This window comes from Bipolaris victoriae (assembly GCF_000527765.1).
Source record: "Bipolaris victoriae FI3 unplaced genomic scaffold scaffold_12, whole genome shotgun sequence".
NCBI classification, from domain to species: Eukaryota; Fungi; Ascomycota; class Dothideomycetes; order Pleosporales; family Pleosporaceae; genus Bipolaris; species Bipolaris victoriae.
In genome coordinates this window covers 197,909-224,722 of record NW_014575380.1, presented here as the reverse complement: position 1 = coordinate 224,722, position 26,814 = coordinate 197,909, and the positions used below count along the sequence as shown (strand labels likewise).

Sequence of the window (26,814 nt, the reverse complement as noted above, 5' to 3'; positions counted from 1 at the left end):
GCTCCGGGAAGCAAGATCAGGAGTTCATTATTTCTTATTTGCGCAGAGCAGATCGGCTGCCTTTTGCACTGTGAAATTCGTATTCCGGTTCAATCACGCAGTAGCTCGGCGGCCTGAACCAGCCCCAAGATGTTCTTTTTTCAGACCGAGTCATGCACACATACTAGCCAATACCTGAGGGAAAGATTGGTTTGACTATCGGCCACAACTTCGTGCTTAGTTCAATTTTTTAAACAGTATAGCAAGGGCGGTGTACTAGGTCCTGCATTTTGTATGTAAATTCATCGCATGATGTTGTAACAGGTCTATTCTTGTCTGCCCCGGACTCACGGCGCCTCAGGTACAGCCGAGCAGGGGGCGTCAGCAGAATAATGATCTAGAAGCTCTAGCCCCGGTCTAATGTACTACTTGCAGGTAAGCACTCTCTCTCCTTCTCAACATGGCCCGCCGCCTCCCTTGTGTCATTCTGTCAGTACCGTCCCGTCCGTCGCCGTCTCGTCTAATAAGTAGCTCCGCCTGTCAAGCTTCCGCCTCAAAAGCTTTGCTCGCCGATAAGAAGAGAATCAGGGGTAGAGTCTTGGTCCAGCCAGCCAATCTGCGCTAAGCGAGTGCTTATTTTGTAGGTACGTAGGGCGGCCCCAATGGATCACCTTCCGTCGTTCGCCTCCAATTGTTTTTGCACAAACTCAATCTAGTTCTGATACGACGGGAGCAGAAGCGATCAACATGCCCTTTGATTGCGCAAAAATCTATTGGGCACTATAAGCAGCCTTTGTCCCGTTATCTGCAGTATGTAAGTAGTACGATGCCCTTCGTCATCCCGCATAGCGCGTGAGCCCAAAGTGGCAAGCTTGGTCGTTTCACGCACTTTGCCGGCCTTCCGAATTGGCCTGATTGCACCGGTGCCCTATGCGAAATTTCCGAACAAAAAAAGACAGCCCAGTCCTCACAGCCCTAATGTCTGTGCGTTCAGGCACGAGCATCGTATGTGGGATTGACTTTGTGCGCAACAGCCAGTTAGCAGCAAGCAGACCATTCTAGCGCAGAGCCAATGCACACCCTCGATAGCAGCCTTTGTGGAGACACACGAGCCGCCGCAGGGCTACCACTGTCATTGGATGCAGTTCGTTACTCTTTGGGGACCGGGAAATACGAGAGGGGTCTATCATTAAAAGCTCAGTTTCCCGCTTCCAAATGGCTCTTCTTTTCTCTCCATCGGGTCATCAGTACGAACTCATCGCCTTGCACTCGCTTACTCTCGTCATACAAACGAATACCCACTCTTTTAACAAAGTTTGAAATCGAAGAACCTTAATCTTAATCATAATGCGTTTCTCTACTTTCGCTCTTCTCTCCCTGGCCTCCGGTGTCTTTGCCGGAAACTGCGGTCCTCAGAATGGAAACGCAAAGTGCGCTTCGGGCGAGTGTTGTAAGTTTTAGCATAATTCTTCGAAACCATGAGATTATTTACTGACCCATTACTCAGGCTCCCAATACGGCTGGTGCGGAACTACCAACGACCACTGCGACGCCAAGACTTGCCTGAAGAACTTCTCTGGTGCCTCTTCCAAGTGCAACGGCAGCTCTCCCGCCCAGACTTTCCCCGACGGCGTCCCTGAGATTGACGTTTGCGGTCACGCCCAAGGTGGCGTGAGCTGCCCTGGTGCAGGAGCCAACGGTTACTTCTACCGCTGCTGCTCTTCGGCTGGCCACTGCGGACCCAAGAACGACCTTCAGGACCAGAACCTCTACTGCGGTACCGGATGCCAGGCCGGCTTCGGAAAGTGCGATAACGAAAAGGCACCTGCTGAGCCTGCTGGCGAGAAGGGCGTCTCGCAAGCCGGAGAGACTTGCGGTCCTATTGTTAACAAGAAGTGCGCATCTGGTCTTTGCTGCTCTGGATCAAACTTCTGCGGTACTGGCGAGGACTTCTGCGGTGCTGCCAACTGGTGCCAGAGCAAGTGGGGAAAGTGCAACTAAGTGTGTTGTTTGAGTAGAGGGATCCGAGAAGCTGCTACGTTGGAATTCTTCAAAGCCTTAGATGAATAGACGAGAGCGTGCCGACGCGAGAAAATAGATACTATGACTTGCATGATATGAACCCAAAGCTACGAACAGTCCCATTTGAATGTCTTATTGCCATGTCTGTGAAGGCGGTGTCTTGAGTATTTCTGTTTGTGTGTTCACTGCTAACCTTCCAACAGCATTATGATGACGGTGTCATGTCCGCCAGTAAAAGAGGCACCTATCTCCCCTCGTCTCAATGTACTATGTGGTAGCGTCTCAGTTTACCGGTCAAAACTTTTAAAAGCCTAGCTCACAATATTGAGAACTGATGCTTTATCTCTCAGTAAGAGACATACGTAGTTAAACGTGGGAGAAGGGGGCTGGACAAGGCCTACGGTTAACGACGGCGAATACAATTGTCCATAGGTGATTTTACGAGCGGCTAAAGAGCCCTCTGTGTAATTTTGCATCAACTGTCAAGCTGGTATAAATGTTGAGCTAATGTTCAATCTAAGCACGTTCTCATGGGGCTTTCTGCCACTACGTCTTCCAGCCGTTGCACGAGACACGATGGCCTAGCTTCCTTAACTTTTCTCTTATTTAATTAATGAAGGAGGCGTTAACGATATTTCTGGGTCCACTTCGTTAGAACAATCCTTTACCACAAGGCTGAGAGGCGCGGTTGCCGAAAAGGCCGTCGAACCGGCGCTGTGAAGTCTCTTTTAAGCAGGAAAATTGTTTCATAAGAAGGGAATGAGCTGATTATATACTTGATATGGAAGAACGCATTAACACGTATAGTGATAGTGGTGGCGGTGCAGCACGCAAGCGCGCGGTTGGAGAATCCCAATATTCATGCCATCCTATGAGGCCCATCGCAACCCTATGTGCGCGAGAACACCACAAAACACCTTCATGCGTTCAATGAGCCGAATAGAAGACCTCAATTCCATGTGAACAAACGAGAATCTAGACCTTCCTAGAAGGACAAGAGCAACACCCTCCGTTCAACTCATCCTATGCGGCACAGCACGCAACAACCCCACACGTGTGCCAACCACCCCAACCGTGAACAGTGACGAGTGAACGTGACCCAGCTTTTCACCCCCCGCCTTACGAAATCTTTCTCCAAACTACAAATACCCCATAGTCCACCTACCTCGCAGTGTATCAACCACAAACCCCCCTTACACAATGGGAAACACGGTATCAAACTTTGTCCAAAACGCCATCAACGCAGTCAAGAACACGGTTGAAGAAATGTTCCGTCGCATCGCACCACCTATTGTGCGCTACGTGGCCAAGCACCCGCTGCGTACACTCGGTCATATCGGGAGTGCTGCGCTGCTGCTCGTTCCTGGTGTCATTACAACGCCACTGTTGGCTATTGTCGGGTTTTCGGGTAGCGGTGTCATCGCTGGTAAGGCTGTCATATGTGCCAAACGGTATCAAACAAAAGCTTATAGATGATTGCAGGGTCGCTTGCTGCCGGGGTGCAGTCGGCTATGGGTGCGGTATCTGCGGGAAGTACGTTTGCGGTCTTGCAGTCTGCGGCGGTAAGTATGGATCTGATTTTTGGTGTGGCATGTTGCTGATTAGAACAGATGGGAGGCTATGGTGCGGCCACCGTTGCAGCTGCCGCAGGAGGTACTGCCGTCGCTGCAGAGGCGTTGGGAGCTGCTGCACGTGCGAGGCGTGACTGAAGAGCAAGACACGTATGGTTCCACATGGGAAAATCACATTCTTTTTGAGGTCGCCATGAGAACACTGTAATCATATCGGATGAGTAAGTTCGGGTATGCATACAGGAAGTTCTTCTATTACGTGGATAGAACCTTCGACCTTTAGTCAATGCATGCCGATTCGCTACACATTACAGTTCGTGACACTATGGTCAATCCTGACTTAGAATATATCATGCTATTATACATCATAAAGTTTGTAAAGAAGCGGATTAGAAGAACTCATGAGTCATCATAACACCGACCGACTTAGTTGCCGACCTGAATGGCATAGCCGCCGTCCACAGTGATGGTCTGGCCGTTGAGATACTGACAGCCAACAGCGAATAGGATAGCAGCGGCCATGTCCTGGTCCTTTCCAGGACGCTGGGCAGGAAGACCCTGCTTGTGCTCCTTGGGCATTTCGCTCTTCTGGTTGTCGTCTCGGCTCTCCTGGGTAGTCATCTCCGAAGGGAAAACACCAGGGGCGATCGAGTTGACACGAACTTTGACTACAAGATGTCAGTGAGAACCAAGACGCATCCAGTGATATGTAAGACTTACTGCCGTTCTTTGCAATCTCAGAGGCAAGCATCTTGTTTAGATGGATGGTGGCGCCCTTGCTGCTATTGTAGGCAAAATGGCCCTGTGAAATGCGGATGTGACCAGAGATGGAGCTGATGTTGATGATGGTTCCGGAGTATCCCTTATGTGTCTCCGTAGCCTTTTCCAGGAGAGGAAGGAAGGCTGTGCTCATAAGGAATGGGCCAACGACATTGGTTTGGTAAACGTCGAGCCACTCCTTTTCGGTAGTGCCATCGAAGAGCTTCTCGACCAGCTCTTCTGAGCTTCCCTTAACTTCAGTCTTTTCCGGCGCAATTCCAGCATTGTTTACTGCTCTTGTTAGAGTCAGGTCCAATAATCAAACCACGGAATCTTACCTAGGATGCATAGACACTTTTCCTTTGACTCAATCTCCTTCTTGATCTTACTATATCCAAGGTCAGCATTACAATACTCGACATATATGTGAAAACTTACGATACACCCTCTTTCGTGCTGACATCACCGACAATTGGAATGATTTGTCCCGAAATGTTTTGTCCATGTGCCTCAACGACCTTCTCAAGCTTCTCTTCCGTCCTGCCGACAATGTATACCTTGGCACCATTAACAGCCAACGTCTGGGTGATCATGAGTCCGATACCAGAGCCTCCTCCGGTGACCAAGGCGACCTTGTCCTTGACATCAAAGACCTGGCCCATCTCGAGCTCGGGATTATTGGAGGGAGCCATGTTGGAGTATGTGCGTTGCTGAAGTTGCGGTTGAAGTTGATTTGTTATTTGCTTAGTCCGATTGAATGCTCGCATGCAACTCTGGTTTGGAATGAGGGAGGGAGTGAGACGTCGAGGGGCCGAAATTGTAATGTAGCGGGCAAGGCGGTTTGCCATGACGTCACGAACTCGGAGCGACATTGCAGAAAATCTAGATTCAAAAAACAACGGATGTGTCTGAGTGAAGTGACTGGAGTGAGCGAATCAAATAACAACTATCAGTGAGGTGAGGGGAGATGCATGCAAAGAATTGGTCATGATGAAATCACTGGCATGGCAGATCGATCCACACGCGGTATCACGTTCTGACCGCCTAGAGCTGCAGAAGCTCAGGATTTTGCAATATCGAATCTACAAAACAAAACGTCATTCTTCTGACCTTTGTGTGGCATTACAGTTGAGCGACTCACTTACGGTGTAGTTGCATCGCGAAATGATATCCACCTGTTGCATTGCAGTTCAGCATCCTCCCCCTACTCAACACTTTATGACTAGAGCTTTACTCCAGAAAATCAGCATCAGAATTTGTCTTAATATGAAAGACGACAGGTTCAATGCCACCCATGGATAGGTGATATGGTCGAACTTGTATCTCCAACTATCTGATCGAGGTAGCGCATTTCCCAGAACTGATATGCAAGGAGACGATGTTGACATCGAGATACGAAAAGCCGCTCTGAAAGAGTTGAGGCAATTTTGGAAGAGAAGTAGAGAATTTCCATTCAAACACGGAGTCATCGTCTTCTGCTTTATGATGAATTTGCATGGACTAGCGAGATATGATGCTCATTCCTTCCTCTCAACACGCTCAACGAAGGGTGCGAAAATCCGTCCTTGGATAGCAGTAACCTTTTACATCACTGCTGAGATCAAGGTTACCCGAATCCAGAGCAAACCCTTGCTTTGAGCAAAACATTGCTCATCTCATCGTGCTCACCCCACTCATCACCATGCTTGACGAGGCCAGGGAATACGCAGAAGAGGAATGTGCGGTCCGTCTCCATAGGAGTATCGTCGTCCGTGGTGGAATCAACATCATTGATAGCTTCCATTGTACGATCGTCGAGGCACATTTTCTTGCCTTCACTGCGAAAGAAAAGGAGCTGGTAACGCGCTTTCTGAAGAGCCAGTGTTCGTTGGAAGTCTACAGCATTCTTGAGAATCCCACTTAGTGCTGATTGCGCACTCGAGGTGACGGTAGTGGAAGTTAGGGTAAAGAGCAGATGACAAATATCCCCGAGGATACGGTGGAGCAATTCCTCCCGTTCTCTTATAAGGTCAGGTTGTACTCTGCTATTCTCAAGCACTTGTATCGTCGCGCGCTTCCATTCACTATAGGCAGGACCGCTGCCTTGTACCTCGTCGGCAAAGGACTGAATTGCCGTGAGCGATTTTGGCAGCCCGAAGACCAAAGGTGTTTCAAAAATGGGCATGAGCGAGGTCGAGATAATAGCTTGATATAAGGCAAACTTGTCTGCACCCTGGATACCACTCCTGTATTGAGGATACAGCTTGCAAACTGTTTCTTCGGTTTCTTTAGGTATATTTTCAAGGTTCAGCTTGGTCCGCCTGAGGTTAGAGATCGTCCATTCTCGGACGCGGTTTGCAAGTTCGGACAAGGACACCACAAGGTCGCTATCGGTAATCTGAGACTGCACACGTGTAAGAGATGATATGCTCGATTTGAGGGCAATGATTTGCTGGAGTCTTTCCTGTGACTCTTTCCCCGCAGCCTGCAAACGAAGTTTCAGATCGCCTACTTGGTCTGGTGATTTTGGCCGGTCGCTGTGTTGTCGAGCACTGTTCGGATACATGAGCTGGTCCTCCAACTGGGCAACCCGGCAACGTAGTTCGTGGTTTTGGCGCACGAGCTCTTCGCTTTCGCGCTGTACGGCGTCATTCATTGTGCTCTCCCAAAGGTTGCTCGAGTCTCTGCGCGCTTTTTCCGTGGCTGAAGGCGACTGGGTATGCTGCTGGCCCGATTCATTAGTGGCATCCTGGCTAGGTGGTGTTGAATCATCGACGTTGGTGGTGGGCTGGCTAGGCCCCGGTGTGCGTCCACTCTGGTGCTTGTGCATATCATTCAAAGGAAATATGCGTCGGCGTGCTTGGTCCTTGGGCACATTGGAAGCAATTCGTGAGGCTTTTGGCGGGGTAGTGGTGTTGTTTAACGTGGACTGTGACTGTGACTGCGACTGCGACTGTGGTTGGCGGTGGTGGGGTTGCAGCCTACCAGAGCTCTTTCGTTCGGTCATAATTGAGACGAAACATGGCGAGTTCAGGACTGCATCGGAATCACCATGATATTCAAGGTTCTGTACAAGGCTGAGACTTGGGATGGTGTCGAGGTGAACTGCCGTCAAGAGACCAACTGACGAGACCCAATCGTGCAGCTTTGGGCCAGCCCACCATGGTTGCCCCTGCAGCTGCTGCATCCGACATCTTCGTGTACATACCGTGACCTACCTAGGCTTCAGCCTGCCACCACGCTCTACCCCGGGACCCAGATTGTGCAATGATCTCAAGAAAAACCGCTTGATAACGGCGGCGTCTCCTGTACGCGCCGTTGCACCTCAATGAGCTTCTGCTCTCCTCTGGCAGGATTCAGCCCCGCGGACATAGTACCCCACGCGACGCCCACGCCTGTCCTTCGACGCCCATAGCACCGCCACAGCCAGCACGAAGACCGGGGAGCTGAAAATGAAGAGCACATTCCCCAGCAGAGGGAGTAGCATACCCACTACCTTCAACCCGGGCTCCAATGGCAGCGTGGACGCTGGCAGCTTGCCACCGCCCGCCACTCCCCCCAAAGACAGGCTGGTTGTAGGTGTTGACTTCGGGACCACATACAGCGGTAGACACACCCATTACAACTACGGTAATCGTGCCGCCTAATGCGAACCAAGGCTGACCACCGACAGGCGTTGCTGCCGTGTACAGCGCGAATCCTGACGACATTGACATCATCAAGACTTGGCCCGGTGGAAATGGTGAGTTTTTGTGCATCCACGACACCATGTACCTCGAAGAGTTAACACGCGCCCTCAGGTATCACCTCCGACAAGGTCCCTACAGAGATTGGCTACGCCGAACCGGCCCTTGAACGCGACTCTACTGCCTCGCTCAATGCGTTAACCAAGCCCGCGCCGACCATCAAATGGGGCTTCCAGTTCAAGCCAGACGAGACGCGCCTTCGATGTATCAAGCTCTTCCTCGATCGAAATCAGAAGCTTCCGCATTATGTGTCGCCTCTGGACACGGCCGCCCAGCTGCGCAAGCACGGCAAGACAGTTATTGAGGCAGCCACCGACTACCTGTCGCAAATATACAAGCATACCATGGAGACCTTGACCCGGAGATATGGCGAGGCGTTTATTGGTTTGACCAAAGTCGAGTTTGTCCTCACGGTACCTGCTGTGTGGTCAGACGCGGCCAAGGATGCGACTCTGAAGGCTGCCGAAAAGGCTGGCATGGGCAACAGACATGAACTGAAGCTCATATCTGAACCCGAAGCGGCTGCCGTATATACCCTCGAGGCCATTCAACCAAACCACCTCAGGACCGGCGACAACTTTATCGTATGCGATGCTGGAGGCGGCACAGTCGATCTGATTGCCTACAAGATTAATCAACTACACCCTTTGCGTGTTGAAGAGTCGGCTGTTGGAACTGGTGGCCTCTGTGGCTCGACTTTTATCAACTACCGCTTCGAAGAACATGTTAAGCAACGAATTGGAGCAGAGCGGTACACGTGGATGCGCGAGAAAAAGCAAAAGACGTGGAACATGGGCTTGAAGTATTTCGAAGAATTTGTCAAGCGCAACTTCAATGAGGAGGAGCATAGTGAAGTCAACATTCCCTTCCCAGGCCTGCCAGATGACGAAGAGGCGGGGCTGGATTCCGGGTTCCTCGTCATGAGTGCCGAGCAAGTCAAGAGTCTATTTGATCCGGTTATTGAAGAGGTCATACATTTGGTAGAGGGTCAAGTGGAGAGTATACGAGCGAAAGGAGGTCTGGTGTGTGGCATAATTCTCGTTGGAGGATTCGGGCAGAGCAATTACCTCTACAGTCGGATGAAGTCACATTTCAACAGCGCGCCGCCTCCACCATATACCGAGAGGGCAACCCATTACGTCGCTCCGGACGCGGCGCAGTCTATTGAGATATACCAACCCATACATGCATGGACTGCTGTCGTGCGCGGCGCCGTACTGAGAGGTCTAGAGGGCAACATGGTCATCAGCCGACGAAGTCGCTGGCATTACGGCACAAGCTACGCAACTGTTTTTGACGAGTCCAAACACCCCATCTCCGACCGTTATTGGAGTCCGCTATGGGAGCGGTGGATGGTGTCTGACCGAATGCAATGGCATATTGCAAAGGTAATACTGCGTTCCCCCCCTTTAGCTACACCACCAGTCCACTAACACTTACCAATTGCAGGGCGCCCAAGTATCCGAATCCCGTCCCATATCTTTTCACTATACACGCAACTTCCGCCCCGGTCAATCTCTCGTGGTAGAAGACGACCTCATTGCCTGCGACGCTGATGTTGCCCCGGACTCTCTTACCAAGGATCTTATCAACGTTTGCACACTCACCACCGACTTGAATACCGTGCCTAAAAGCCTGTTTACCCGCCTGAAAACGACAAAGGGGGTTGAGTTTGATAATCTGGATTTTACCCTTGACATGCGGTGTCAGAGTGCAGGGTTGGTTTTTGAACTCAAGGTCGATGGGGTACGGTATGGGAGTGTTGAAGCAAAGTTTCATTAATGGAGTCGGTAGGGGGGGTTAGATATAATATGTAGATAGATGTCACAAATGATGCTGCACATATGTAGCCTTTCTACAAGTCTTTTTCTCCTCGTCATTTTATGCAAACTCTCGTTATCGGGCAAAGGTTTTCTTTGGGTCATATTTCTCTCTTATTCTTCCATGTTCTCCTCGTCTCCCTCAAAAACTTCTAAGATCTAACGAGAAAGTATACACTACCTTATCATCTCCACCCCCCCTTTATCCCACCACATACACATCTTACATACCCGCCCTCGTATCTTACCCTCGTATCTACACCTCGTATCTACACCTCGTATCTCCCCTCGTATCTACCCCACCTCCCACGCACAATCTCGATCCCCATCCCCATCTCCATCTCCATCTCGCAAACCAAGTCATGATGAACCCGACCCCACAAAGGTCGGCGAAGTAGCAAATTACTTACTCCAGCGATGTAAACCTACGCACATGACTCTTGCATCCCCTCAATGCCACTAGATACCTGAGTAAGTCGGCTACAATGTCGACTCGTCCCACACACACACCTATACCCTGCCAGATATACCCGCAGCATCGGGGCTGAAAGCAAATCTCCACACACATACAGATATACGACCCAGATGAAAGGGATACCCCATGTAATTCCAGACGCCTCCCCCCTCCCCTCCCAGCAAGAGAGTGGGGATAGGGGAATGGGGAGGAGAGGGAGGGGGGGGGAGGTCCGTGTTCAGATGTCGTACATGAAGTATGTTCCACCTTTTTATTTGTCCCCACTCACACCTACTCTACTCACATATACTTTGATACGTACGTACGTACGTAATGTAGAGTGGCTTTCTGATACAACAATACAAGACTAAGGACTAGGGAATTTGTAGGTATTGACTGGGACATGGGGGTTATGGGGGAGACACCGATCAAGGAGATGGGGGAATGGGGTGGTTAGAGCTGAGAGGGTTCTTTTTTTGCCAAGATGGTGGTGGCCGGTTGTATGCTTCCTTGGGTGTTTTGGGAGGGTGGGCGGAAGCAGACAGGCGGGTTTTTCGCTTTGGGCGTGTGACATCTTCCTTAGTCTAGGGAAGAGAGGGTGTAGGGTGATTTAGGTGAGGAAAGTGTGTGTAAGAGAGAGATGGAAAAGGGAGTGAGGTGGTGGCGTGTATGAGGAGTAGTATACGTGGAAAAAAAAATGACCGAAAAGAACAAAAAAAATCCTCATATCACTTTTCCTTGGTGTTTTGGGTTGTTTTTTATTTTCCTCTTTCGTCTTCGGACCGTTTCTCCAACGTCCTCGTTACACAAATGCCATGGTGGCTCAAAAGAGCATTAGAAAGAAGTACGCAGGGAAGGAAGAGTGGAGACGCAAAGGAAGAAGCAAAAAAATAATAATCGGGAAGGCGCTAATGCAAGTGAAGTGGGTGAAGGAGCAGCGACGGGGCTGGTCTGGAGGAAGAAGGGGGGCTGGCTCCACAACCCAGTGTTCCGACTCCGAGTTAGAGGTAAAGACAGAAGAAAAAAAGCTCGGATGACTTGCGGTATTTCGCTCGTTTGGTCCTTTTCTCTTTTACCACCCCCACATACCTCTCGCACCCCTCCCTCTCTCCACTTGCCATGGTCCCGCGGACCGGTGGGAGAAACCCCGTATGCACATCATCAGCCGCGGATGCGAGACGAAAACAGATAGGCGGGGACCCATGCTTCAAAGAGATGGGTATGTGAATGCAAATGGTATCGATGGATGGACGTATGCAGGTACTCCACACGTGAGTACTTACAAAGACACAAACGCACGAACCAAAGGATTGACGCGCTGCTTGTGTAAGGAGACCAAGGCCTAGATGACGAGATAGTAGCGTGTGTTTTGTCAAACCTTGTATTGCTGTTGGTACGCGCGCGTGGGACCACGCTTGCGCACTGCCTTACCGATCACCGATACGCGCTTGCACCAACCAACGCAAAAGCCTGTCGGGATACGAAGAGAAGGATATTGAAAGAGAGAGAGAGACAGAAAGAAAGTCAGAGATGGTGTTATGGAGAAGCAAACGCCGTCATGTATGTCAGGGCGAATAGGTCCGATCGCGCGTCACGGCGCCTGTCAGTTGAGCGGATATGGACGGTCGCATGTTTTGCTTCATGTGTTTGGATTCACATGCGCATTGTTTGTCAGATGCAAGTGGGTTTGTGGCGTGGTTCGGATTTCCTGCCCGGGTCGGATGGAAGGATTGAAAGATTGACGGCTAATGTAAAGCAGAGGGTGGCGTTTGCAGCGTAGTGGAGGCAGGAGCGCATGGCTTTGAGGTCACGCTGCCTTGCTTGCATACGCTGGATAGTGGTTTGGGTGTTTGGAAAAAAAGGTTGGGAGGGAGCTTCATTGGTGTAGAGATTAGACATGCTAAGTAGTGGTTGCATGGCGTTCCGATTTGTTGGGTTTGTGGGATGGAATGATTTTGCGCGCGGTTAAACAGGGCCAAGAGCATGTCACTTCAAGGGGCTAGGATGGGTAAAATTCATTGCATACATAATACGTACCACTACATAATGGATACCGCGCCCTCATCGGCCATGGTGGAGTCTTGACGAGGCGGAACGGGAGGTACGGAGCGCGTCAGGGCGGCTGGCAGGAGACACGGACAGGCGGATCTGACAGGGTTCATGTATGCGGCATGAGACGCGACTTGGTCTCGGAGGAGTGACGTGATGGGTTATCGCGATTGCAGACTTGTTGTTGGTGCGCTGCGTGCTTGAACAGAACGGCGAGGTGATAATGGAGGAGCAATACGTATCCACGTGCATGTGCTTGGTTGGCCTGACGAACAAGGTCGAGGTTGAGAGGGGCACGACTGCGATAGGCGTTGTAACCTTCCATTGCAGGGTCCACGAGCCGATGAACTGTCACACGGTAACGGCCGGCTTTTGTGGCGCTAGTGACGTTGTCATTGTCGATTTGAGTCCAACTCGATGACAGCTTGGTGGTGTGTGCGGCGAGGCCGGAGCGGAGAGCGGAGAGCAAAGACGACGATGGATGGTTGGATGAATGGATGGATGGATGATGAATGGGGGGAAGGGGGGTTGAATGGACAGGGGGGCTGGACTGGATGCACAATCTGGGTCTAACGAGGAGCAAAAACCCACAGACACAGCACGCCACTAGGCCGTTTTAGGCACAAGCGTTGCAGGCCTACCAGAAGGACCCAACACGCTGTGCCACCATCATTTGCTGCTGTCCTTGGCACAGTCTTCAGCGAACATGTCGTCCGTCCGCGCATAGGGCTGCATGCTATGACGGCGGCCTATGCACCATCATTAATTACTCTGTGCAAACGGCATCACGAGTCCGTTGCCTAGTAGTTACGAGAACCGCTCAGTCCCGGCTGTGTGCTTCCACGGCCCTTGCACCAGCTTTCTTACACAGTTGCAACACAAGCGCACGCACTTGGCCATGCCCGATACGACTCCTGCATATCCACTACGCTGCGAGCTAGTGATTCGACGCACCCTCTCCACATGCAGATGCAGACCCTTCACCAGTACAGGTCCTCTGGACCCGCACTGCACCAGGCCCAAGGAAGAGAATCCTGCAGTAGCAACCGACTGGGAATAAGCAAAAAGAGTTGCATCCTTTCGTAACAAAGTCCCATCAAGCCCACAGCTGCTTATCCGCCTAGTCGGAGTCGCTCCGCCTGCTTCACACCCCAAGCTACTTGCAGTAACACGGCCGAGAGGATCATCAGCAACCGAGGCTTTTTTTCCCTCGACTTCTTTGATAATGCATGATTCACACGATACCACTGATCAGCAGGCGTAGTCTGTAGTCGAAACCCGCTCAAGTGCAAGCGCCTTTTTTTCGGAGCAACGTCGACGGGCCTCCTTCCCGGCTGTGTGGTAGCGGGAAAAGGAAAGAAAAATTCCCACCAAGTCTAGGGAAACGGAGGATATGAGGAAAAAGCAATCTCCGTTCGCCTCCGCACCATCAACCACCAACACGACACAGCAACATGGTCGCGAGCTCCGGAATTTGAAGGATCACGGGCGACTGTGGAGTCGAGCCGACAGCGTCCGTGTGCTCGTCGGCCAAAGAGAGCGTGGAGAAGAGCAATAAAGTGGGCAAAAATAGCTGCTCTACCTTGTCGTTATTGCTAGCTCTCTTTTTTGCAATAACCGAGGGCCCGGGAACCTTGTGCGTAACTATTCCGTCCGTTTGATGAGCCAGCCACGACAACACTGAAGGGTCTGGGCATCAGTTGTGCAATCTCATCCAATTGCCACTATTCTCTGCTGCAAGCAAGGTTACTCCCCTTCTGTATAGTAATACCGGTTTCGTCCTACGAGACCACATTAAGATTACACTTGGAGCAGAGCCGAGGTAATAGCGCCTTGCTTCATCATCCGTGTTATTATCATACGCAGGTACCGGTGGCGGCGGTGCTGATGCTGATGACGATGACGATGATGATGATTAAAACAGCCTAAACGTCAGTGCTTTCACTTTGCAAATTCTATGCCATGTCCTGCCCACCACCCGTTTGGCAACAAGTCGGCCCGTGACCCGCACGTCTTGTGTTACAGATGGACAGATGGACATGTGTGCTTCATACGTACACACGTATACCCATACGCCTGATCGATTAGCAGAAAAGGAAGGACGTTAGCCATACATCTAGCCAAATACATGTGACGAATCAAATCATGCCTAGATTCCACTATGCCTCCAACTCCATGGTCGCTAAACGAATACCAATCGTTAGCGTGCGTCGTTGCGCCTCGGATGGTCATCGGTCGTTAGGCTATTAGAAGAAATGTGCTACAGCTCTGATGAGAGAGAAAAAACGTATCCGAAACCGAAGCCACCAACGACCCAATCTGGCACGGATGTGCCTTGTTCTGGTAAGATAGAAAAAAGTGGGCGCCGTGGGAGTAAGCTCCGTTCGAAACGTGTTTGGCATGTACGATACGGAGTACATACCTTGGGATCCTTGGAAATCAGCTTATGGGAACTTCGACATCGGACTGCGCACTGACCTGCCATACATCCATCCAACCAAACCATGGAAAGTAACGTATCATTCCCTTGCAGCAGACGATGGCAAAAGTGAAAAAAAAAACCATGGCCTCATTCATCTGCCGAGGTACTTCTAGCGGTGAGGTAGCGTTAACTTGTATTTGGGTGTCTCCGATTGTATGCGCATGCTACAAGCGTCATACGCGAGCCCCTAACCCTGCCGGGCCAGATGGTGGCGGTCTAATTCGTGCTATTTATACAAAATTTGATAGACTGAAATGCGTACCCGAACTGTCTGATGAGAGCGCTAAACGTGAAAAAAATAATCAAGAGACTGGCCTTGTCAAGCAAATGCTGGATGAACGATGGAAAAACAAATCAACAGTCTATCAAGAACTGCTATGCACCAATGCCATGGGCCTGCCGCAACTGTTGCAGAGCCGTTGGAAAAAGCAGAACAACTGGATCATGTCGGACCCAATCATGCAATCACGCCTTGAAACTCCTTTAATAACCTGCTCTTGTACCAACAAAAGACACGCAGTAGCAAAACTGATCAAGTCTTATACATCCATTCAATCCTGAAAGAACGGGTCTGAAATATGCGTCTTGTATGTACGTGTGTCTTGGACTCATGGTGTCTGTATTGCGATGAATCTTCGCCAAATTAGTGAGAGTCTCCCCAGAGGTGCAGAAGCGCTTCACGATGCCGAATAGAATTGCGGCAAGCCTGTCTGGGCAAATCCAACCGGGGGTGTTGCCTCTTCTTGTACGCGATCCAAGTGTCCCGGCTCTCCAAACCAATGCGCACTCATCGATCGCGCGGATGAGGGCATTGGCGCACCATGGCTTGGCACCGTGTCGTATGAAGTCCACGTTGGCGGGTAGTAGGAATGATTTGGGGCCACGGGCGCAGAAAGGGGTGCGGAGCCTGAACTGCTCAGTGTGGTCGCATGTATGGTAGAGGGGGTTGTGTCTATCGTTGCTGGAAAAGGATATGGAGAGGTTCGCCGGTAGTTGTCGTTTTGGATGCCCAGACCCTGGCCAGAATATTGCTGTGGAAGACCCTCAATGTTTCCGTAAGACATTGAACGAGACGGTGGTTGGAATGAGGGCTGCTGCCCCCAGTGTCCATCTTGAGGGCCGTAGGACATGGTGGAACTTGTGCTCATGGCAGCTGGAGTGTGTCCACCTGAAACATTGGATTCACTTCCGTATGCAGAGTTTACTGTCGAAGGCGAATGTCGCCATGATGGACTTTCAGCTACGGTAGAAGACGGCAAGAAGCTGTTGGTCGGCGGCCACTGAGTATCTATAGGGGGTGGGTAAGGATAGGAGGGCTGTTGCACGGCTACTGCGGTCGTTAGTGTGTCGTAGAGAGGAGCTGTCGTGTGATACTTACAACCGTTGGAGCCGTGTGCGTGATGTGGATCGTTTTCGAGGTCCATGGGGTAGCCATAGCTCAGAGGTTGCGCCGCTGAAGGTGGCCCTGAGAAAGGCGTCCTGAAGTCGCCCATTGCATCTCCAGAGGCGGAAAGAGGGTGCCTGGGTGAGGTAGAAACCGGTGTGGCTGGCTGCACTGCACTGTTTGATTTGGACGAGATGGATTGCGACTGTGGCATGTCGGCATTGTGCTCTACTGGATAGAAGTTGCATTCCTTCTTCAGTCGAATGCAGTTTGAGCAGCGGCCATGACGATCATCGGGTGCTAACAGGCATCGAATCTTGCGCCTTCTGCAATGTCCTGTTTGAACCACCAAGTCAGTTGTCACGATCTTGTTAGCAACAGGAGGCGCTTCATGGACTCACCACATGCAACCGAAGTTCGATGATAGCCCAGCTTATTGCGCGGTTTGTTGCTTGTTGGCGACAGGTCGCCAGGGTTGGCAAGGGCTAGGTGACGCATGTGTGGAGTTGAGGTGGACTTGCGAAGCTCTCCAGAAGCTTTGGTTTTGGGAGAGCGTCTCTTTTTGCTCGCGTTGGTGTGAGGTTGAGCAGTAGGTTCCTGGCTAGTTAGGCTACCTTGGAAGGGCTCGGTTCGTTCTGTGGGGCTGGGTGTGGTGGTAGTGGTCTCGGCGGCATGGGAGTGAGTGTTAAACCCAGGAGTTTGGTTCGAGGGGTTGAAGGGCATGGCGTCTTGAACAGGTTGTAAAAGCAACGAGTGTTCGAGTCGAGATACCGTTTTCTTTGCGCGGCGTTCTGTAACTACAGCCATGTGTAATATTGTCGCAAGACCCGAGTGTCAGTGCCCAAAACCTGGTGGCGCATTGAAGGACCTAAGGATATAAGCATCAAATGTTTAAAGTTCAGCAAGGGCCCCACAACAGGAGATTGATGGAAAGGGAGCTAAACGGCGATACATACCTTGAAGGTAGGGCAAAGCGACTTCTCAAACGTTGGAGCCGGCACTACGATCTGGTCTGCGGGAGTAGTTGGCGGGACACTTGCTGATCTACCGAGCCATGGGAATCCTGATCTAATCAATACTTTCGTAAACGCACTGACAGGCCGGGGCCGAGAACGAGGAATAGTCAAGGGCCTGGGCAAATAAAACGACGTGGTAGGAAAGCGAGGATGAAGCAGTTGCGCACTGACACTAATAATAATAATAAGTGACGGGTAGTTTGGCAGTTAGTCGTTTGTACAGCAGCAAGCTGTGCCTCAGCGGGGGTGTATTGAAATGTTCAAAGTAGAGAGGGCGCCAAAAGCAATAGCTGCATACGACCAAGGACGAGTAGGGTCCGCATATAGAAATTTAGACGACGCTGTTTGGTTGAATGCGTGGATGATTAAAAGTGGCGAGGTATGTCGACGACGCTACTACGCGACAGGACAGCTGCGTTAGGGCGCCTTTTTTTTGCACCAAAGGATTTCACAGGGTTCAACAGCCCTCCTTCCTCACAAGCACAAGATCATCTTTGCGAGGCCAGGTTGCTGTTGGTGGGCCTGCATGAGCCAAGTGATGTGCGGGTATGGATGGAAGGGTGTGAAGACGGACGAGGGCTAGAGTCCAAGCGTCATGACCTGTTGGCTCTCGGACCCCTTTGGACTTGTGTGGTGCTTTGGGACACTCTGCCTGTCATGTCTCGACGGTGTGATGCGATGACAGCCAGCGGTAGCCGCCTAGCGTCAGCGGCGGCGTGATCCACTTGTATTTGCGACGCTTGGAGGGGGGGTGCTCAAGCCACGATAATTTCCTACCTAGGTCTAGTGGAGCAAACTATACGATAATGTGTCGTTGGGTCCGATGCTATATAAGGGCCGTATTGATGGCGGCGCACTGCAGGAGCCGTCAATCCGTCAAGCATCATGGACAGGCTACGTGAGGTTAATTTAGAAAGGCTCTGTGCACGCGAACGTTGAGGGAGGGGGAGGGGGAGGGGGGTTAGGCAAATGGTGGTGATGATAGTGGTGATTGAGCTAGCTAGGGCTGGGCTGGGCTGGGGTTGGAGCAGTGGTGTCGGGGATCTCAGATGACGAGGACGAGAGGAGGACGCAGAGCCGGATGGAGACAGGGCCGACGTGCCTTGGGTGCCCACACGAGAGGGACGAAGGGAGCTGACGCAGGCTCCAGGCCGGAGAGTTTGGTTTGCGCAAATGAGAGCATGTGTGGCTCTGGCAAGAGGGTAGTGACGTGACATGGTCGGTAGCGAATGCCCGCTGCGATGATCCCCCGACACTGGCTGGAGGTGTCGAGGCGCTGCAAGGAGCGTGGTCGCAGGGATAAGGCCGACGTGAACTGCTGGCGGCGTCATGGTATGCTAGCGTCTGCGACAAATTGGCTGCGACAGCGCGTCCTTCTCCACATTGTTCATCTCGCTAGCAGGCCCTGGCGAGGGTCGAGTCTTGTCCAGTCGCGTCATGGTGATTAAGGACAGCCAGCGTTTCCACAGCCGGGTTGCACAAGGGCTGGTCCGGGGTGTGGATGTCACTGGCCAAGTCTCGCAAGTGGATAGCAGTACGTGGTGAGGGCCAGTGGTCGATTAATGCGCGCGAGGCCTGACCCGGCGCTGTGGCTATGGTCTTGGTGCATGACCTGCACTCCAATAGCCCGGACGGTAGTCCAAGCCTGGCGATTGCACGTGGGAGTCGCGATCTGATACAAAATCCTTTCGGTCCTTCTGAGGCGTCTCGATTTTTCCCTCGCCATCTGTGCGGCATCTATCGTACCGCCACCAGGTGGGGGGCAAGGGTCATGGTTGGTGAGGCGCGGAGGGTATCGCCTAGGCAGTGCCTGTCTGCTGGCCTCGGACGTCGTGGGATATCTAGTACGTAGCAGCAGCAGCAGCTGGAGCAAGCAGCCAAGCAAGGGCGACGTCGGCGAGCGCCCTGTCCATGTCATGTCGCCTGTTCATGACGGCGGAGCGAGGGCATTGGGTGCTCGAAGCTTTTTTTTCTCCTTGCCTTCCTTTGGACCAGGTGTCTGGTATTGCCTTAGTCTAGCTCGTGTGTTGGCTTGCGCAGCTGCAAAGATACAGCAGCACACTAGTGCGGCCATTGTGTGCATTTTGGCTAAATGGTTGTGTAGTTGTATCTGAAACGCTCCGGACTTCAACCGATCGATAGAGAGCCCTGGAAGGAGAGGGTGCACGATCAGTAGGCTGGTGTGGGCGGGGGGAGGGGGGAGGGGGGCACTCGCAGGCGAGAGGCGCTGTGGCCCCGCTGGTGAACGGCCTCAGTGCAGTTGGCGTTGGTGACCGTGGTGGTGCCTTCCCTTCCACTCCCCTGGCCGCTCGCCGTCCTTGGCCGCTCGCTTAGTCGCGACTTCCGTGCCTTGGGGGTTCGCGACGCGTGCCTGCCAGTCGCAGTTGCAGTTGCAGTTGCAGTAGTAGCAGCGAGAGGCCCATGTGCATGGCATGACATGGCAGGAGCGACCACAGCTCACGCCGCCACACTCTACGTAGTGTACATAGCCTGTGTGCTCACTTACTCATTCACTCACTGCCACCATCGAAGCTCGGCCAGTGCACCCGGGCTGATTGGCTATGGCGTACGTGTCGCCGTCGGCAGCCGTTGCTGCTGCTGCTGCTGCTGCTGCTTTGCAACTGTGCACCGGCACACTGTTCGCAGGCGCTTGTGGGGGCGCCACCATGCTGTCTGCCACGTTCCTTACCCCCCCTCCATCCATCTCCATATACTATACCTACATAGTGTATACAGTGTCCTTTTTCTATACTACGACGCCTTACTCGGCTCTACTGACTCTCCACAATTAGTAGTGTACTTACACTACCACGGCCATTGCTGCTGCACCGAGCGCCGTCTCGCATCTGCCAGCTGTCATATCCTCTCTCACACCAGCGTCACATCATCAGCTAATCCTCCACCTCGCCCCACGCTCCATCTCGTCCCAATACCTGCTCCTCCATCAGCTCCACGATATGCCTCGGTGACAAGCCCAAAAACAACACAGCCGCCCGGTGCATCAACGACTTGCCACGTGCCACCCTCCCCATTTCTCGCTCTCCAGGCAACCCCAAGCACCCTTCAACCCTTGACCCTGCTCAGCACTTTACAACCAAGCCGATCCCCAGAGTTCGTCATCTAGAAACAGTCATCACGCCAGCCCTGCAGCCATGACCCCAAGTTTGACAGCATAATATCTACACTCGCCTCCACGTTTTACTCCCTCCATGCCTCCTCTTTGCTTATGCTTCGCTTACACTATCCCTGCCTCGCACAACATCGCCCAAGCCCTAGCAGCCCTCTGTATTACAAAGACACGGTTTCAGGCACACGTCCCCTACATTGGTCCGTCTTGGTACGTATTTACCTCTATATAAACGTAAAGAGTCCGGTAAGCCTAGTATATGCAGGCCCAACCATACCACCCTTCCCCTGAGACTCTGACAACTTTCTCCATGCTCCAATTCCTCCGGCCACCGGCGTGGCGACATGTCTGGCGGTTCATCGTTGCTTGCGGTATATGTAAAAGTAATCATCAGACCGGGGTCTGTCGCCCTAAAACGCTTGGGCCAAACATCCCCAAAGACGGCCAAACCTTGAAGCATGTACTACCGATACGATACATGTCCCCAGTCAGTCGTAACTGTACCTCGCTTGGAAAGTTCCTGTTTGGTTTTGCGTTAAACGCTCATCAGACATGACAACCACGAACCAACTTGCACCCCATACTTGTCGAGTCGCGAAATGACCGACTTTGCATCATTCCGTCCCAATGCACTAATTCGCATATCGCGTATCCGCGTATCCGTGCACATACATACACGACAAAAAGGCTTACGTGTCTTGGCTTCGCCTATAGTTGAAACTATGGCTTGGGGACATGTGCCACTCTGTCAGGTATACGCTCATTCCAGGACTCTGGAGATCAGCATTCCGCCGGATAGTGTCCGCTTCACCAGAACCCAATCGCTGATCTTCAGGAGTCAGTGGCCAAAGTATTGCCTAACCCTAATCGTCCTCATACTCGTTACCCTCCGTCTAAGCGCGCTTCTAAGCTGACCGTTTGCCCAACGTTCGCCCTCGACTAACCGCCCTACGCCCTGCAAATTGTTACATGTCCTATGTAACTATGTATGTTATATATATGTGTGTACTTACTTAAGTACAACACTAGCACATACATGCTCATGTAACTATGTACATACAACGGAGCCTTCTCCGTTGTATCCACCTCCAATAGCACCTTGGTCCAACGCCCCACCGTGGCTTGCGTTACAAATAAAGTTTGGTCATCTTGGACAGTAGCTACATACTCTGATGCATGTGGGGGTTCAGGTCTGCCAAACCGGAAAGGAAAAAAATGTCCAAGCAGCCTCACTTGTCGTTCCTACATACAGAGTACAAGCCGTCGTTGAGCTATGACTCTTCGGCACTTTACTCGACTCCGTGCCATTGATAGGGATTTTCGCTTTTGGTCATGCACCACTGTACAATGACATGCAATGACATCGCCTTTTGGCACCGGCGACAACACTAAAGCACCTTAGCTTGTTCATCGCCTTCTCCATGGAATCAGGGTTTACGATAGCCATCCGGCAATTCCCTTTTTGTTCTAACCGTACATATGCACATCTTTGGCTGACTCGGCAGATGGTACCTTGAACCCTGACTCGCCGGCCGGTCAGGGGTCTCAACGAACAATCACAGAAGCATGTGCTTACTTACGGCACTGTCCTACCACACCATACGCTATAACTCTTCTCTCGTCTTATTATAACAAAGCGTATTGCTTGCAACCGGTTCTTGAGGTCAGGTAATTTTTCCGACCTACCGGTAAAGCCTCCGATCCGGGTCCGGGACCTGCGCTGAGGTCGCGGTTGCGTCCAAGTCCCAGAAGTCGCTCCTATTGCTGGAATTGGCATAGCTCATTCATATAGCTAGCCCAGTGCCCTATGTCGTCCATGTGGGTGTCTTACAGGCCCCACAACACCATAATTCTCACTCGGAGCGCTGTTTCCCATCTCCGTTCTCCAATTGCTATAGTCGACGTTCCAATCTGCTCGCCCCATCAGCAAGGCGGAAACTTTCGCAACACCAAAAAGTAAAAAAGAAAAATCTTACAGTAGCATTGTCGGAACGCACTGCTTCCTGAACTCCGGTCAAGAGAATTCGCAAACATTAGTAGTGCGATTACTATCGTAACCACCGATCTACAACAAACAAGGAAATCAGATGCGGGGGTTCACTAGTTTGTAGTCGGTCACGCCCCTTTGGCTTGGCATCTCGATCGGCAGAACCGCTCATCGCCGGCTCTTTAATACCGGGCGTTGATCCCTATGACCGCTCGTTTTTAAAATGCATAGCGAGTCAAAAAGGAAATACATCCGTCCTGCGACAGGAGGCCGCCGGTGTAATTCCTCAGACCAAGCGAGAAAGCAGAGTACAGTGCATAAAATAAGATTCAATAAAATGTGGTCAGACAACACCTACAGAATAGGCAGAAGTGACATTCCCAACATTGTGGATCGTCCCAAGGGTATCCGCACATAGAGTGTTCGGCCAATACTTAGAGCGAGCCCACAAGGGGGAGGGGACCCCTCGCATAACAAAGTTAATGCAGGGCCACGACGACTCCGACGACGCCAATGACCGAGATGGAAAAGATGCATGCAGAATCTTAGTGCGTGTGTCTATGTAGTACAAGATGATACTACTGGAACTTGCGACGGGCCCCACAAAACGCATCACAACTCCAAACGTGCAAGGATGCAAAATAAGCATAAGGGAAGGGGGAGGGGAGGGGGGGCAACAGAAAATGTCCGAGAACGAATGCGCGGTCGGCAAGAGAATGAGTGGGGGGTTCGAAGTGTGTTCGCACACCGAGATCACGCAACCTTCGTAAGTTGCTGAGGTAAGTATGACCAAGCATTGATTGCGCTTTTGCTTCCAATGTACTGATGACATGTGAAATGACTTTGTGTTCCGTTACATGGAATGTCATTTTCGTTGTATTTGACCGCCGGTAGGTGAGAGCGGGTAGTAGTATAGCAGCGACATTGCATAATGTGGGCTCTCTCTCTCTCTGCGTCACACAGCAGGTCCAATTCCAATATCACGCGAACACGATCGCAGTATGACGCCGATGTTTCTTAAAAAAGAGCATACGGGCGTGTGTTCATTTGCAAAGTGAAACAATGGAGATGCTGCGCAAGGCAAGAAGAAACGGCACTTGTCATCCTGTCAGCTTTTTTCCCCCAAAGCTACGATTCAGTTTCTTTGGTCTGGCGATAAGAAAGAAACTTGGTCGACTGGAAAGGGCGAGCAAAGGCGATCGATCTCCCTCAGTCTCTCACTCTCTCCTGATAAAAAAAAGGGCCTACTATGAGGCAAAGGAGAAAAAAAAGGGGGAAGGCAAACTTCCTCTCAGTTCATTGTGGCAAGAACTTGAACGATAGGCCAGGAGAGCTTCATCCATCTCCGTGATAATACCATGGCTACTCAGCTCAGTAGAAGACAACTCTGACTCAGTATCAAGAAGAAAAAAAATGACACTGCTACCTACGTACGTATCAACAAGCAACAATAGCAGTCCTTTAGTGCCACACACACACACACACACACACACACACACACATACGTGTCATGTAGTGTACACACCTTCTCCTACTACTTCCGTTTTCTAGAAGCCCCTATGTTGTCACTCCTTGGCCCCCTCCCCCCCCCAAAAAAACTCGCCCCCAAACTACCCACTTACTAGCAACAACGTCCAACTAGTAAACCACCACCACTAAAAAAACAGGCCAGCCCGGCACTCGCACTCGCCACCAAACGGCACATGCCCTCATTTTTCCCCCCGACAAAGAGGCGCAACAAAGCTACTTAACAAGGCACACTTTGCAAAAGGCGCCAAAAAAAAACCCCACACTACTTGAACAAGGCTGACAATGTCACTGGGGGCAAAAAAAGGCGCAAGGACAAACTAAGGTTTTTGTACCCTTACTCGCCGCCCGCCGCCCGCTACGATACCTTGTACCAACTTGTCGCTCTGTTTTTTTTTCGCCTCGGATATTGCCTCCTCCGCACGCTATCTGATGCCAACACGGTGTATCCCGCACCAGTGTGGGAAAAAAAGCGGGTATAGCACTACTTACTGTGCGCTTTCCGGTGATGGGCGGTTGGTGTTGGTGTTGGTGTTGGAAGGGGGGCGGATTTGGCTCGATTGGGGAGGGTATGCGAGGAAAGATGGATGGATTGGGGAGGGTGTGAGGGAGATGGGCTTGATTCAGAGGTTGGTTGGGGTTTGTGCTTTCTTTTTTCTGCTTGGGGGGGGGGGGGTTCGTTTTTAGAAGGAGGGGGGAAAGGGGGATGAATAGAAGAAGCGCAAGGGATGGAAGTGTGTTAGATACTTTGATGATTTATCGTAAAAACCTACCAAAGGGTATGCAGACGGGTGAGGTGAAGGACTTATGGTCGTGACGCACTGCCTTGTTCCACCCATTTTGTGGGGAGTCTCGTATGAAGCACGGTGGTTCCTGTGACAGACGCTTCGCGGGTTGAAGCGAAGGGATGGTATACGACCTGACCTGTCTGTCTATGGTAGTATGGTCAATCTTCGCTGTATGTGTACACACATACATATATTTATGATCTATCGTCGCGGATTTATGTCCACTGTTCTCCACGCAGTAGACAAAGAAACACTCTGTAACTTGATCAGTTGCAGAACTGCTACTTGTGCATACACAAATACGTATATGCACATATTGCTCAGTTGCACAATTTCTAAACCCACCTTGTCCTCCACCGAAAAAAAAAGCAGTCTCGTCCTGTGTAAAAGCCCGTTTTTTTTTTCTCTCTCCCTCGGTCCCTCATTTTTTCGTCCGTCGCACAGAAGGGAAACAACATCGTAGATCGATATAATCCTCGCTTTTTTTTTGAAGAGTCAACCCGTTCCCCACTCTCCCCTTTTCCTTTCCAAGATACTACTTTTGAGACTGTGACCGCCGGACAAAAATATATGAGACATGTCGCATATCCCGTGCCCTCCGCCCCCCTTTCGTATTCCTCTGACAAACCCCGTTAGTTCTCCTACCTTAACTCAACCCCTCCACATCTGTAATTCTGTAACTACGCCTTCGGCTCTTGCTTCTCGTACAAACGTTGGCAAGAAGTAACCAGGTTGTTGTGTCATTCTAGCTACTCGATATATGTGATCTTTGCCTTTGTGGTATCACGCGAATTCAGGCGCAATAAATGTGTAGAATTGCTAGATCCGACAAGTTTATTGTAGCACTTTGCTCACTTGAACCAAACTACCTGATCCAGCCTCATAGATATAGATAGGATCAATCGATGAGTACCTATTTTGTATCTGGATACACTTACCAAGTCCCTCTCGTTGTCATGTTTTTCGTTAATAGGCTATTCTGTACAGAGATTTGCATACAGTGTATTTATCTGAGCTGGTCTATTTTGTAAGAAGCAGTTATGCAATACTGAGATCACTTGATTTGCCATTCTTAGGAGCTGTTTACTTCAATATTGTAATGGAGAATGTCATATTTTCTACGCGACTTGGTAAGACATATACAGTGGCTTTTCACGTGATTTGTGCACTCAGTGGGACGGCAAATTTATCGTTATATGAATCAAGAGTTTTGTCAACAAATCAATCCGGATTAAAATCCGAGGCAATCTGAACAATCAATCCATTCCGCTTTTTTGGGAAGGCTATTGAGCCAGTCCAATTTGGAGGTTCAGATTGGATTAGGTTTATTATTGACAACTCTGATCTGGGTTTAAAACGATACTCATTGACTAAATTCATGGGTATAGAATTGGAAAACAGACTATTGGACATGGCTAGCTGGGTACACAACGGTAGACAGGGTTGTAAGAATAGGCGGTGTGATATGTGTGCATTCAATAACTTTGGTATAACTGTACATGTTGTTGTGTCTAGAACAATGTGTGGACCCCCCTTTTTTCATTCCGATACCAAGTGGTATCTCCGCGGGCAAAGAATCGGTACGATTATTGAGGTGATACATGTCTGGGTAAAGCATCGGTACGACTATTGATACCTTGGTTTCAAAATATCACGTAAGTCTATACGCTAAAATCTATGCTTCTCGCATGCCTGGCGGTGAGGGGACTTGGACTTGTACATAGCAAGTGTATTTTAGACTGGCGATACGGGGCTATTCTATTCTTAGAAAGAAGATGAAGATCGAATGATATAAGCACGGTATCTGTTAATGGCGTATCTTCGGCTGATGTAGATGGCTACGGAACTTTTATATCCTAGACTGGAAAAAAAGGGACCGAGTATTTTTTGTTGAAGTGGGGTGGAAAAGGCTCAGTGTAGAGAAGAATACACGGTAGTTGATTTCGGGTATGCGAAGTGTATGAAATGATCTGGTCATCTCACAAGTACTCAAGAATCATGGACTAGTAGAGTTCTATAATAAATACCTAGGACCAATCATGCATCAAATGCAGGGTGGACCACGCATAGGATTCGAAGAATTGATTGCCACACAACTTGACACCGCTCACCAAGCACCTTTGA

The 26,814-nt window shown here is 50.8% G+C and overlaps 11 protein-coding genes across 11 annotated transcripts; 5 read left to right on the top strand and 6 right to left on the bottom strand.

Moving 5' to 3' along the window:
- Positions 1-1,326: 1,326 nt before the first annotated feature.
- Positions 1,327-1,980, top strand: COCVIDRAFT_12918 (carbohydrate-binding module family 18 protein; the record flags this gene model as incomplete). The annotated part of the gene is made up of 2 exons (XM_014704791.1): positions 1,327-1,429; positions 1,487-1,980. 2 exons carry the CDS (start codon positions 1,327-1,329, stop codon positions 1,978-1,980), a joined length of 597 nt encoding a protein of 198 aa, XP_014560277.1.
- A 1,221-nt stretch (positions 1,981-3,201) lies between these two features.
- Positions 3,202-3,602, top strand: COCVIDRAFT_34596 (hypothetical protein; the record flags this gene model as incomplete). The annotated part of the gene is made up of 2 exons (XM_014704880.1): positions 3,202-3,427; positions 3,484-3,602. The coding sequence occupies 2 exons, from the start codon at positions 3,202-3,204 to the stop codon at positions 3,600-3,602; spliced, it is 345 nt and encodes a 114-aa protein (XP_014560366.1).
- A 396-nt stretch (positions 3,603-3,998) lies between these two features.
- On the bottom strand, positions 3,999-5,023 carry COCVIDRAFT_23508 (hypothetical protein; the record flags this gene model as incomplete). Its single annotated transcript, XM_014704809.1, has 4 exons — positions 3,999-4,240; positions 4,293-4,622; positions 4,670-4,719; positions 4,770-5,023. 4 exons carry the CDS (start codon positions 5,021-5,023, stop codon positions 3,999-4,001), a joined length of 876 nt encoding a protein of 291 aa, XP_014560295.1.
- Positions 5,024-5,937: 914 nt separating this feature from the next.
- Positions 5,938-7,317, bottom strand: COCVIDRAFT_89534 (hypothetical protein; the record flags this gene model as incomplete). The annotated part of the gene is made up of 1 exon (XM_014704879.1): positions 5,938-7,317. The coding sequence occupies one exon, from the start codon at positions 7,315-7,317 to the stop codon at positions 5,938-5,940; it is 1,380 nt and encodes a 459-aa protein (XP_014560365.1).
- Positions 7,318-7,762: 445 nt separating this feature from the next.
- On the top strand, positions 7,763-9,838 carry COCVIDRAFT_89468 (hypothetical protein; the record flags this gene model as incomplete). The annotated part of the gene is made up of 4 exons (XM_014704878.1): positions 7,763-7,916; positions 7,984-8,052; positions 8,111-9,444; positions 9,506-9,838. The coding sequence occupies 4 exons, from the start codon at positions 7,763-7,765 to the stop codon at positions 9,836-9,838; spliced, it is 1,890 nt and encodes a 629-aa protein (XP_014560364.1).
- A 1,525-nt stretch (positions 9,839-11,363) lies between these two features.
- COCVIDRAFT_34592 (hypothetical protein) lies at positions 11,364-11,660 on the top strand (the record flags this gene model as incomplete). The annotated part of the gene is made up of 2 exons (XM_014704877.1): positions 11,364-11,465; positions 11,523-11,660. 2 exons carry the CDS (start codon positions 11,364-11,366, stop codon positions 11,658-11,660), a joined length of 240 nt encoding a protein of 79 aa, XP_014560363.1.
- Positions 11,661-11,804: 144 nt separating this feature from the next.
- On the top strand, positions 11,805-12,110 carry COCVIDRAFT_89596 (hypothetical protein; the record flags this gene model as incomplete). Its single annotated transcript, XM_014704876.1, has 1 exon — positions 11,805-12,110. A coding segment is annotated over one exon (306 nt), but the record flags the coding sequence as incomplete, so codon positions are not given.
- Positions 12,111-12,391: 281 nt separating this feature from the next.
- Positions 12,392-14,611, bottom strand: COCVIDRAFT_34591 (hypothetical protein; the record flags this gene model as incomplete). The annotated part of the gene is made up of 7 exons (XM_014704875.1): positions 12,392-12,478; positions 12,558-12,748; positions 13,021-13,037; positions 13,272-13,578; positions 13,620-13,713; positions 13,821-14,023; positions 14,494-14,611. The coding sequence occupies 7 exons, from the start codon at positions 14,609-14,611 to the stop codon at positions 12,392-12,394; spliced, it is 1,017 nt and encodes a 338-aa protein (XP_014560361.1).
- A 927-nt stretch (positions 14,612-15,538) lies between these two features.
- Positions 15,539-17,052, bottom strand: COCVIDRAFT_89505 (hypothetical protein; the record flags this gene model as incomplete). The annotated part of the gene is made up of 3 exons (XM_014704874.1): positions 15,539-16,191; positions 16,240-16,581; positions 16,647-17,052. The coding sequence occupies 3 exons, from the start codon at positions 17,050-17,052 to the stop codon at positions 15,539-15,541; spliced, it is 1,401 nt and encodes a 466-aa protein (XP_014560360.1).
- Positions 17,053-19,512: 2,460 nt separating this feature from the next.
- On the bottom strand, positions 19,513-20,293 carry COCVIDRAFT_12913 (hypothetical protein; the record flags this gene model as incomplete). Its single annotated transcript, XM_014704790.1, has 4 exons — positions 19,513-19,632; positions 19,780-19,974; positions 20,066-20,107; positions 20,195-20,293. The coding sequence occupies 4 exons, from the start codon at positions 20,291-20,293 to the stop codon at positions 19,513-19,515; spliced, it is 456 nt and encodes a 151-aa protein (XP_014560276.1).
- Positions 20,294-25,911: 5,618 nt separating this feature from the next.
- Positions 25,912-26,214, bottom strand: COCVIDRAFT_89377 (hypothetical protein; the record flags this gene model as incomplete). The annotated part of the gene is made up of 1 exon (XM_014704873.1): positions 25,912-26,214. A coding segment is annotated over one exon (303 nt), but the record flags the coding sequence as incomplete, so codon positions are not given.
- Between the last annotated feature and the right edge of the window lie 600 nt (positions 26,215-26,814).